Source organism: Solea solea, chromosome 19 (assembly GCF_958295425.1).
Source record: "Solea solea chromosome 19, fSolSol10.1, whole genome shotgun sequence".
NCBI lineage: Eukaryota > Metazoa > Chordata > Actinopteri > Pleuronectiformes > Soleidae > Solea > Solea solea.
This window is the reverse complement of record NC_081152.1, coordinates 10,090,645-10,102,870: the sequence shown is the minus strand read 5'-3', so window position 1 is coordinate 10,102,870 and position 12,226 is coordinate 10,090,645. Positions and strand designations below refer to the sequence as shown.

General features: G+C 39.3%; 1 protein-coding gene across 1 annotated transcript; it reads right to left on the bottom strand.

Annotated features, from left to right (window-relative positions):
- Positions 1-3,809: 3,809 nt before the first annotated feature.
- Positions 3,810-11,550, bottom strand: LOC131446658 (O-acyltransferase like protein-like). The gene is made up of 15 exons (XM_058618044.1): positions 11,394-11,550; positions 9,247-9,380; positions 9,063-9,141; positions 8,835-8,973; positions 8,369-8,700; positions 8,047-8,253; positions 7,856-7,955; positions 7,646-7,747; positions 6,291-6,453; positions 6,124-6,203; positions 5,895-6,005; positions 5,604-5,736; positions 5,294-5,480; positions 4,797-4,939; positions 3,810-4,698 (listed from the first exon to the last, which is right to left on the bottom strand). Exons 1-15 carry the CDS (start codon positions 11,548-11,550, stop codon positions 4,600-4,602), a joined length of 2,166 nt encoding a protein of 721 aa, XP_058474027.1. The 3' UTR covers positions 3,810-4,599.
- Between the last annotated feature and the right edge of the window lie 676 nt (positions 11,551-12,226).

Here is a 12,226-nt window from a genome sequence, read left to right as displayed (position 1 = left end):
CCGGTGCGCTGTGCGTCCTGCCAGAATAATGGCCTCGTCTGGGATCCCCGCATGTAGCCAGGTCTCTGTGATCACCACCAGCGAACAGTCTGTAGTTGTTCTCCGAGCGTCGATGGTCAGTGCCAACTCGTCCAACTTGTTGCCGAGCGATCTGGCGTTGGTCAGGAAGAGGCTTGGGAGCCCTGGTCTGTGTGGGGCTCTCCGAAGTCGGACCTTAATGCCCCCCCTGCTGCCTCGCTTCTGGCGCCGTTCCCTGCGCCGTCTCCTGCGTCTCCGCCCCGGTAAGGTAATCCACGGGTTCCCCGCTGGTAGAGTGATCTCGTGCGGGAGATCAAAACGATGAGATTTAGCAGCGTCTAGCTCACTGTAGAATGTCCCAATCCGTATAAGGTCAAACCGGTCGTAAATCAAAGTGTTCGCTGTCACAAAAGACACGGAAGGGAAGACGAACAAGACAAACACGAACCACCACGGAGAGAGCAAAGCCGCTGCATGCGTCTGCGCCGCCATCTTGCAAAACAGAAGTCTGGATGTGACTTCGTGCATCGGGCCAAGGACATCATTTCATGTGTTACCTGACAGTAATTCTGCTTAGGGCCCCAATTTATCCTGGGGCAGCCCTGTGTAAATAGGGTAAAAGCCAATTTAGTTCAATTGGAAGGCCAAATACCCTTAAGAGCTTTAAAAACCAATAAAGATTCAACAGAATAGGAAGAACAGGAAACATGAGCGTGTTACATTTTTACAACCCATGTAAGAAACTTTCAATTGAAGCAATGGATGAATGCATACATTGAGGGTCAAATTACGGAGCCCTTCTGGTGACATGGGTGGAAAAAAAAATTTCCGTGGCCACAAATTAATAACGCGTGGGAACGAGATCTTATTCCGTGGCCACGACTTGCTTAAATGCGTGCGAACGAGATGATTATTAGGTGGCCACGAATTAATAACGCGTGGCCACAAGAAATGTGTATGGTGAATAAAAACGTGTAAGTCCCATCGTTGTGTGGGCATGATATGCGCATCAGTGCTTTTATAGCCGGTTCAGTGTCACAGCACCGTGGACAGCACTGTTTGTTTGTGTGTGTACAGGTGCAGCGCAATCGATAGACAGAGACTGTGTCACTCAGTTTAATCTTGTAAATAAAACTTTTTTTAAAAGAATTCAATTTTCCCTCTATTGACGTAAACGACGTGAAGTGAGGAAAGAGAGAGACAGGCAGCGGCTCCTTCAAGACCCAGGACCTTCTCTCTCCCTCTGACCCACCGGAATAGAACAGCACCCTCTCGGTGTTCTGAGTCCATCAAAATAGACTATAGCATGAATTAGAAAACAAAGAAATTCTTTGTAAAATCAGATGTTCAGAAGCAGTGAGCACACCACCCATCAGAATCATATGATCTTTATATGATGGTCCACCTTTGTCACCAGACGGGCTCCATATAAAATGATATGTTGATGTAATTTTAATGCGCATAGTACACGGGTCATAATAATGCGAATAGTCTCTACATGTGTGATGCAATATTTTTTCTCTGAACTGTAAAATGAAACCTGAATAGTTGTGAAATACTCATGTAAAGTTCAAGTACTTTGAGTGCAACAACTAAGTTTAGGTACTCAGTTGTATTCCATCACTGATGAGTGAACTTTTAAAATGCTCAGCAGAGGCCTGTTTTCATCAAAATGACTCAAACATAATTGTGTCAAACATATCTTTTAATAACTTCACAAGTAAGTAAACATCCAGAATAAAATGTATTCATACAAAAATCTGCAAGTGACCTCAAGAAAGACATTGGAAAACCTAAGAAAGTGCACTTTCAAAGTAGTTCCTCGGGTGCACCGTTCATAAAACTCTCCCCAGAAGCCAGAAAGTAGATGTTTTTACCTTCAACATTTTGTTCATGATCTCAGGATCAGAAAATGCTTCTATCATTTCACTGAAGCTGTTTGTGTGGTGTAAGACCAAGGTTATTTCAGGTGCAGTGTGTCACTGAGAGACTCATCATCAGCTGTTTACTGTGCACCAAATACGATTTCAGAATCATCTTCTAAAACAGGATAGTTGGCATCCAATGACACAGTGATGGGATCACTGATTATGTTTACAAATGTGCTTGCAACATGACTGCAGCTTGTTGGATTTTCTCTGGTTATTGATGACACAATGCTTTCTCCAGATAAAGAGATAAAGAACACCACTTGAAGGGAGCTGTGAGGTTCATTTACAAACCCCCACTGATTTCTGCCCCTTGTGAACACCAGTGTTGACCCTTCATCAGCTGGCACTACAGCAGGCTCAGACACATCAGTAGCATTACTGGCGAAGCTAAGCTCATCATCAGACTCCTCACTCAGCAATAGTTTTTGTTTAGTTACTAAGTAGAAGTGCAAAATTGGGAGTTTTACAGTGTTGTAAATGCTTTCAATTAAAACTTCTTTGGGAAGAGGATTTCCCAAATATCAAATTCAAAGTCAGATTCTTGACCTTTGCTAGATGTGCCCTCTGGGAAGAACAGGGCCTTTTCCTTTCCAGGATCTCATCATAACCTGCCTGAATGTTCATTGTTACCTTTCTTGTCCCTCCATGTGTTTTGCTTTGTCACTTCATTCTCAGTGGGGATCCGTCCTATTTCAATGTTTCTTTTGGACTGTTTTGCTCTACCTCATGCTTGGTGGGATGTTTCTGGCTCCTCTCCCCCTCTGTGGCTTTCCTTTTTTTTAGCCCCCCATGTGATGGCAACCTGGGGCTATAGTTTCCTAACCTTTTAGGTTTAAAAGAATGAATAAGTAAGTAAGTAAACATCCAGAATGAAAGGTATTCATATAAAGATCTGCAGGTGACCTCAAGAAATCCAATATCTTTAGCTTACTTTTGTACAATGAATAAAATCCAAATGCTTCAGCAATTGCTTGATCACAAATGATCAACACAGATATTCAGTAAACAATAATAACATTGGTTTGATTCCTTTCTAAGTTTCAGTTTCTATGTTAGTTTCTCAAAAAGACCATGTTTTCTCTTTGACAAGTTTGTGTTAAGCTTCCAAAAATTGAACAGAGCAACTCTGTCTCCATATGATAGAAGATATTGGGCCAGTTGAACATCTTCCATGAGCAGAATGATAATTAATTGCAAAAATTACCCACTCGCCTGCTATGTGTGGCATGAAAACCCTGTGTGTGTGTGCAGTGAGGCAGAGAGCCACACAGCCCTGTAATTTACCGTTCTTTTCGTGCAGCATGTAATCATCACGTTAAACATAACCAACAGCAATATGACCAGGTATAGCCTGTTAATTAACAAACATAAATTGAATCTGCTCTTGAAATTACAGATACATTTTTTTTCATTTATAACTCAATAGAAATGAATTATTTCTTTAAACTTAAAACTGTTTAATTCATTAATGCATTAACATATGCATATCAAATCATTTCACTTCTCTCTTGCCGCTTCTGTCGGTGCTCGCGCACTACGACGTGTCAGGCTTTTGCGCTGATGTGGACAGAATGCAGTTCAGTTGCGACGCGTACAAAGAAGTTTCTCCGTGTCATCAACGCATTTTTTTTTTATAAAGAACTGAGGCATTTAATGCAGCCAGGTCGAGGATATTACAAAACACTGCCGCTGTTCATCTGCATTTGTTTTGCCCTGGTAGTGATGCGTTGTCACTTTTTCGCACCTGTGTGTTGAACAGTGGCATCTGTGTTTTAAAACATTAAAAATATGTGACTGTGCCAACCAGTCACACATTTTTGATGTTTTAATGACAAATAATGCAACATTGGTATTTATCAAGTCATTTATTTAGCTAATATGATAATATGAAATAAAAATTAAAGTAATTTTTTTTCTGTGCCTCAAATTCAACCACATGACTGTGTAATAAAAAAAGACAATGCACAGGGTATTTCTATGTCAATGACACAATGTTTTTTCTCCCCTTTAACCCTCTTAATTGTCCACATTAATTAAAGGCGACATAGACCGCAAGCTCCAATTAACCCTGCTTTTGTGTGTGTGTATCTGCGTCTTGTTAATGAAACCCTAAAGTTTCAGAACAAAGAGTTCAGCCACTGCTGAGAAAATAGGGTTTTATTGTTTTCCTGGGCTCTGCAAGGTGGAAAGGCACTTCCGTTTGCTGATGATGTCATCAGGAAATCGTCACCACTAGTCCGTGCACATCCGGTTGTGTACATTCAACCACAGAAGAAGAACTACTCTCGTTGTAGCTGCTCAGATGCAGAGCATCCACCGTGCCATCCAGGGGGAGCTGTATTATCTCTCTCTGTGAAGCTCTTGTTGGCTGGCCAATCACAACACAGTCCGCGTTCTGGGGGTGTGATTTTAGTCTGAAACAGCGCGGCTGACGAGAGCGTCAGTGAGGAGATATTTAGATCAGCTTGTTTGCAGCGACTGGGAGGTTTTTGAAAACAAGTTAATATATCTAAGTAGACCTCCATAACTAACATATATGTGCGATACGAGCAGTCGATGTCACCTTTAAGTGGGAAAGCACAAATAGACCAATATAGAAATGACAATGTGTTGATACAGTTTCAATTGTGTTTTCTCATGTCCACTGTATTTATTTACTGTATTTTAGGAAGTAGGGCTTCTCAATCAGCACAGTCAACATGTAGCCAATCAACAGTGACGGCAGTAAGCGGCCAAAGTACAGGATCATCTACCAAGAGAGGATGGAGAAATACATTAAACAAAGTGAAAACACCACAGATGGACACACTAAATCACCCAGTGACATTGACTGTTTAAAGCACTTACAAAGTTGAAGACTGTGAAGTGAAATGTGTTTTCTTGCACTCCATTATGCAGGATTATTACAATAGGATGGAACAAATAGGCAGCAAAACTAATGTTGGAAATTGGAATCCAGAAACCCAGTGACAAGACACTCTTGATTAAACCTGCAGAATAACAATAGAAAAAAATCAAATTAAACACAGACTTCTGAAAATGTTTACCACGTAACACTGTCCTATAGTCACGTAACACTTCAGAAATGTGCATTCGTCCAATGTATTTGTTCTCATTTGTATAACTTTTTCAGCTATATTGTAGTAATGTAATGTTAAACTGCAAGTTGAGCTCAAAATTAAAAATGTAGTTCGGTATTCTATTCAATTGCATTTTGTGTGTACAATATTTTATTATTTTTGACCTATAGTAAGACCACATTGGGATTGAAAATGTCTTACAATAGGGCCAAGACAGGCAGCAGCAGTGTGCTGTTTCGACTCTGGAACATTTCTGTAATTTACCTCCATATCCTTCCTCACAGGCAACAATGATCCAGACGATAGCCAAAGCCCAGACTGTTCTGTGCAGTCCCTGATAGAGGGCATGTGGCACAGATGGGTAGTCTGGGGTCTCCCTGAGGGCAAAGGCCAAGCCAAACACCACTGCCATGAGGAAAATAGTGCAGAACCAACCGAGTGCTGCCTGCCACTGCCAGCAAAAGCAACAGTGAGTACTGTACACAAACATCATGTGTTCAATGTGTGGTTCAGATTTTTGCTGAACGCCTAAGATGTATGTTATGATTCTTAAAAAGTCTGAAATCATTCTTACCTTTTTCTTTATGAGCTGATATTTTTTTGTCACAAAGTGTATTCCAAGCAGGATCCCAAGTAAATATGGGCCATATCTTGTGTAAGGTTTAGTATAGTACATTGTCATATATGATACTATTTTGTCCAAGCGCCTGCAAAACATTTCATTATATTTTAATATCCAGTGACCATAGATGTATCTATCTATCCATATTTGACAAATGAAATATCAGAGTCACACTACAATAATGTATTTAGTTCTTAAAATGTCTGTAATTAATTGCACCAGACCACAATCCTTGAATCTTACCCTGTTCCTGGTGTATAGACTTGAAAGTGATTTAGTGCTGTCAAAATGGCACCAGCAGCAGTGGTTAGTAGCAACAAACCTCCTACCACAGCTGCAAACACACCTCTGTTCCTGATAAACACAAATAAGATGTGTGAGATTACATGTGTACAATTGCCAATGTGTGTAGCTCTTTTATGATGGCACATTTAAATGAATTTTGGAGCAATATGAAAGACATTGAACTTACAATTTGTGAAGATAGAGTAACACAGGAGTGGTGGCATAAAACTGGAAGTCTAGACTTAAGTACCATGTCCAAGGTAAACACTAGAGAGAGAATTGGAAATAATAATTATAATAAGAAGAAATACATCAAAAATATAACCAGAGCCACTATATCACAGTGAAACTTACTGTGTGTTTATAATTTATGAGATTGTTGATGAACAAAACGTTAGCCCACCAATATTTCTTGCAAGTTTCTACTTCTTCCAAATATTCCATGTGGGGTCCCCACTGGACCAGCGAGGACACACCGATCAATAGACACAGACAGAATATATGTAGTGGCTGAATCCTGTTTTGAAGTAAAGACAAAGAGAAATTTTAGAATTTACTTTGCTAATGTGACTTGAACATCATATTTAGTCCCATTCAGACGTGGTATTAACATCCATCCTGAGTGATCTGACCACATGTGAACAGCTGTAAGTACAGATCTGAAGAGAGATTTTATTAGTTCTTTTTGTTACCTTTTTAGGAGAGAAAAATCGAAGAAAATAAGAAGGAAACATTTTGGAGTACTTGGTAACAGGTAGTGGTATGAGCTAATTGTGGTACCCTGAAATACAGAATTAGGAGGATTTGTCCTATGATTTAAACAAAATGTTGCAAGAATGGATAATGTCAAAATGGATAATATATGAATGAATGTGTGCTCATTAATTTAGTTATGCCATTATATTTGTGATGAATTCAATATATCTAGTCTATACTGGGGTGGCTCTAAATTAAATAGGTCATTAATTGCCATGAGTTAGGCTCATCTGTCTGTGCATCTTATTGTCTGAATGTGATGCACTTTAGCTAAATGTTTGAATTTAGCTCCAGTTGAATTTAGCTCCAGTTAGCATAATGTCCTCGACAGGGAGGTCACTGGCAGACCTTTCCAGTGTTGCCAACTTTGTTATGTGGTGAAGTGGTGCAGTGGTTAAGACTGGTACTCTGTGTGCGAAAGACATCATGGTCGCAATGGTTGCAAGTTTGACTCCAGTTTGTACTCAATTCCATTGTAAGTCGCTTTTGGATAAAGGTATCTGCTAAATGACATGTAATGAAATGCAAAAAGATTGTTGTGTTACCACTTATACAAAAAGTCATTTGAGGCAATAACCATTTTTAATGTCAATTCTAGTGATAACCAGACTTTTGAACATCTAACATTTTTATTTAACTTCATTGTAACTTGGTCAGAGCAGGTCTGTGTCTCTGTGTGTGGCTGTGTGTTTGTGTCCAGGTATTACTCATGTTGTGGGGACCTTAATCTGTCTACACAGTATTCATTTGTCCAATTTGTTACCAGCACCATCCACATTATTACAGTATTTTAATATTTTACTCCAGCTCCAGCTACTTCAGCTTTGTGGAGGGATTTATCTCTTGGGGTGGATGTCAATACCAGGCCTTAAAGTTATTCTTGAAACATTATCCAGAGTTCATGTCTGAAAATGGCTAAAATGTATCTTTGTGAAGTAATGAATATACAACACCTTTTGATCCTGCTGTAGAAGTAGTTTCCCACCACAGAGACACTCAGTTTGCCCTCTGCCCTGTTGATGGAGCCTAACAGAGACTTGGCACTAAGCATACCCCTGAAACACAAAAGTGAAATCTGACAAGTTAGAGCTAACCATTATAATAATAACAATGCTAATGATAATAATAATAATTATTATTATAATACATGGTTTTACACTCACCCAAGCACTAAGAAGGTGTCTACAGCCAGATAACCTGGTCCAGCCGTGATAATATGAAAAGGGCTGCTCCTTGAATATTCGAACCATTCTTCAACATTATCTGCAAAGCATATAATTACCTTAAGTTAATAAAGAAATAGTGGATATGACTTGCAGTCTAAATAAGCATCTACTAGTAAACCTAGACATACCAATGTTGTAGAAATAAGTGAATATGCTATTATGGCCACATATGATCCATAACAGGGAGAGAGCACGGATTCCATTCAGGGAGGAGTATCCTCCTCCTGGGATTGATGAGGTTGTGCTGAAGACACCACGGCAGGTATTCTGTAGAGAAAATGCCTGCAGCCACCGCTCCAGACAGTGTCGTGGAAAACAGACTGGTTTGTGTTTATCTATAAAGACACAATTCAAAAGAGCAATTTCTTAGTGTAACGTGTTGAACTGAAAAAAAGGTGTCTACTGCAATAGTATTGAATTTTGGTACAATGTACATTAAGTGTACATTGCCTTCATATCTAGTTACAAAATGTAGCAACTGGTCTGTGCTTGTATTTAGAGGTATTTGTTTGTACAAAATGATGAATTCAGACCATTTTGCAGAACAATCACATGCACCAAACTTATAATAAATACTGTACGTACTAAACTCCTCTGAAGTACTTATGTTCATTTCACTGCTGCAGGACTCATTGGACTTCAAACCCCCATAAAGGTTTAGTGCAGTGTTTTTACAGCATGCCTCTGGAGATGGACTGACATCCTTGTTCTTTTGCCAGCTTAACAAAGCAGTGAACATGGTAGCTGCTAGAGGAATTGCAACCATTAAGCAACACACAAACCTGCAAAAGAAGAGGTATAAGTACATCAGGAATGTATGTTTGGTGAATATCCAAGTGCTCACAGTATGAATTTGTGAGTAAAAGTGAAGTGTTTTGCAATTATATCCAATGTTCAAAAATATTTATATACTGACAGACAGGCCACATATCCATGACCAGATGCATCTGGAGCAATGGTGTTGTTGGGCAAACATCGTGTCATGGTCATCTCCTGAATGGACTGGTTGACCAGTATTGGTGAAATAAGCGCTGTCTGACCATACTGAAGTCTCCCTGTTAAGAAAATGGCCCAAGTCATAATTAAGACAAAACAAATATAGGACTGAGTGTATTGAGAACAATGCAAATATAAAATCACCAACCATGCAGCACAAGAAAATGTACGTCCTCTTCACTGCAGGAGTCAGGGACACAAACACCCACAACATACTGGATAGTTCCCTTTTGGTAGTAAAAGTATTTGGATCAAAATCAAATTTTCTTACCTTTTATTCAGATGCCAAGGCTACATTCTATGTTCTATTATTGGATTGTTATTATTTTTACCTGTGAAAGAAATGCCTGGCAGTACTGTCCAGAGAAAGTAGGACCATTGGCAGATTGACACTGGTCCAGCGAACCAGTTTGGTTGACGTCACCTCCTGTAACATTGCCACCAATCCTTCCAGATGCATTGTGCACTGATAGATATGAATAGCAAATGGCCATGTTAGCAAAAAGGTACATACATTGCATACAGACAATTTCATCACTGAAGGAAGTCAAAAAATGTGAATCAGATGTATTCTTTAGACTACTTGACTACAATGGACACTGAAGCTATTGCTTTATAAAGGAGCTGATTGCTGTAGGTGGAGAAACCCCCTCCCCCTTCATCAGGTACCTTGGTGTTCTCCTGAACAGTAAAGTGAACTGGTCTTATTATACAGACAGTTATGTTACGTTACATTACGCTAATGTGAGTGTAATGCTACGTTATGTATGAGCTCCATATAGCAGCCAGTCAGACAGCAGAGAGAACAAGAGCAGAAGAAAAAAGGACAAAAGTGGCATTTAACTCAGGAAAAACAACCTTTTTGGATGTTGTAAACATATTTTCCTGTTTCAGGGATGATTTTTCTTTGTTTGAAATTCAATGTTGATTTTAATTGTGTATTTGGACATTGGTGAAGCAGTTTTTGTGTTAATGTGGAATATTTGCTTTTCTGGTTAAGGTAAACAAATTGACTACATTTGAGAGAAATAACTAGGATTAAAAGAGAAAATCCTTGATGTATACAAATAGTCAAGTCAAGTCAAGTCATGTTTTATTGATATAGCCCATTTCATACACAGAACGGTAGCCCAATGTGCTTCACATAATCATAACAATCACATATTAAAATATCTAAAATGTCATGTCATAAGAGATCAAATCGATTAAAATAGTTAAAATGATTTGAATAAAAATGAAAGCATGGGGTTAATGAAAGCAAATAGGTTAAATGAACGGAATTAACTCAACAAGGGAGAAGGTGTTCAACACTGAGTGTATGTGTATGTGTCATGGTACTAAATATGTTTTTTTTTGTTGATATTACTAACTTTCACTAAACAAGCCAGCATATAAAATGTACTTCCTGGTCTGTGGTCTTTTGCTGCTTAATTAGTACATTTACTGCTCCCACACTAGCCTCTGGTCCTATAGAGCTGTTAGCCTCACAGGTGTTACATTAAGGATGGAGTGTGTTATTTGCTGTACAGACTGTAAAGCCCTTAAAGGCAATTGTGTTTGTGATGCTGGGCTGTACAAATCAAAATTGACTGGACTTGACTTGACATCTTGAGGAATGCAGGGGGTTCTTCATGACCTTTAATGAGTCTGTGGTGGGATCAGCTATCTTTTGTGGAGTGGCCTACTGGGGCAGTGGCAACAGCAAACAGTTCAAGGTTCGGATGACTAACCTTGGCGACTACGTCTTCTGTTGTCTAAATGTTTTTTTTTGCTTGTTGAGAGATTAATACTCCACCGACCAGTGTGGCGGAAATGCAGTTCAGTTGATGACGCAAATAGCGTCATGCGTGCGATGCATGTTGGGTCTTCATGCGCTGCGCCCAAAAGTATAGCAGGGCCTTCATTGATCCGCCTTAAATGTCTGAAGGAGGGGAATCACCTTCTCCCTGCTACTGTACAACACCATTGCTCTTAGTAGACCACTCCACTCAAACCCCCTCTTTAATCCTCATTAATGTGACTGTATATCAGTGCAATTCTTTTTTTAAGTGTTTATTAGTGTGTCTTATTTAAGTGTTTTGCCATTCACACACTTCAACATGGGGTTAAGTGTCTTGGTCAAGGACACATATACTAGCAGGGTCAGGAATTGAACCCACAGCCTTCCAGTTGAAAGACAACTACCATGGCTCAATCCTAACTCCTCACTTTTTTCAAACTTTCACTTATAAACTTAAGTACATTTTATATCAGAAAAAATACTTTTTCATACTTACATACAGTAAATGACAAGTACTTTAAGATTTGTAATTTACTGTACTTAAGTAATTAAATTCTGTTTAGGGCCCCAATACTTTCACTTTTATATTCTAAAAAAATGAAATATGCAAATGCTATGTATCTTTTTCCAGGTTATCTGAAGCATGTTATTCATCCTAAAAAAGGCAAATAAGCTGCCTCAAAAGGAAGCATCACTTACTGAAAACAGCATATTCCTTGGGTGTCTCCTGGTTAATTTCCCAGATAAAGGTGTTGGTGTCCTCCTCACATCTTTGAGACACATTCAAGGCCTGTGTATTCTCCAGCCCCAAACTAGTCCCTGCAATCAGAAAGAACAATACCAAACACAGCGCCATTTCAGGACTGACTGCAAAGTTGAGTTGGAAAGATTATATGTGAAATAGGAAGGAGGAGACAAAAGCGGGGAGTAGAGTGAAAGACCACCTACTTTAACTGTTGTGACCCATTATAAACAAACTGTAGGTTTGTTTGTATTTGGTTTAAAGATGCCTGAAGAGACCCATGTGAATATAATGTTTTTTATGAGGACATCACTTTTGTGTATCACTCAGTTAATCTGGTTATATTATAACCAGATGGAAAAGCCTTTGATCAGATTGCCACATTTGGGGGCCAAGGACATCATTTCATGTGTTACCTGACAGTAATTCTGCTTAGGGCCCCAATTTATCCTGGGGCAGCCCTGTGTAAGTAGGGTAAAAGCCAAGATTCAACAGAATAGGAAGAACAGGAAACATGAGCGTGTTACATTTTTACAACCCATGTAAGAAACTTTCAATTGAAGCAATGGATGAATGCATACATTGAGGGTCAAATTACGGAGCCCTTCTGGTGACATGGGTGGAAAAAAAAATTTCCGTGGCCACAAATTAATAACGCGTGGGAACGAGATCTTATTCCGTGGCCACGACTTGCTTAAATGCGTGCGAACGAGATGATTATTAGGTGGCCACGAATTAATAACGCGTGGCCACAAGAAATGTGTATGGTGAATAAAAACGTGTAAGTCCC

Excerpts from the sequence above, each read along its gene's own strand:
- LOC131446658 (XM_058618044.1), bottom strand. The coding sequence starts at position 11,550 with ATGGCGCTGTGTTTGGTATTGTTCTTTCTGATTGCAGGGACTAGTTTG. Across the intron at positions 6,204-6,290 it reads TCATAAATTATAAACACACA|TGTTTACCTTGGACATGGTA; the intron begins GTAAGTTTCACT and ends TTCTCTCTCTAG. Across the intron at positions 4,699-4,796 it reads ACTTCACAGTCTTCAACTTT|ATGATCCTGTACTTTGGCCG; the intron begins GTAAGTGCTTTA and ends CTCTCTTGGTAG.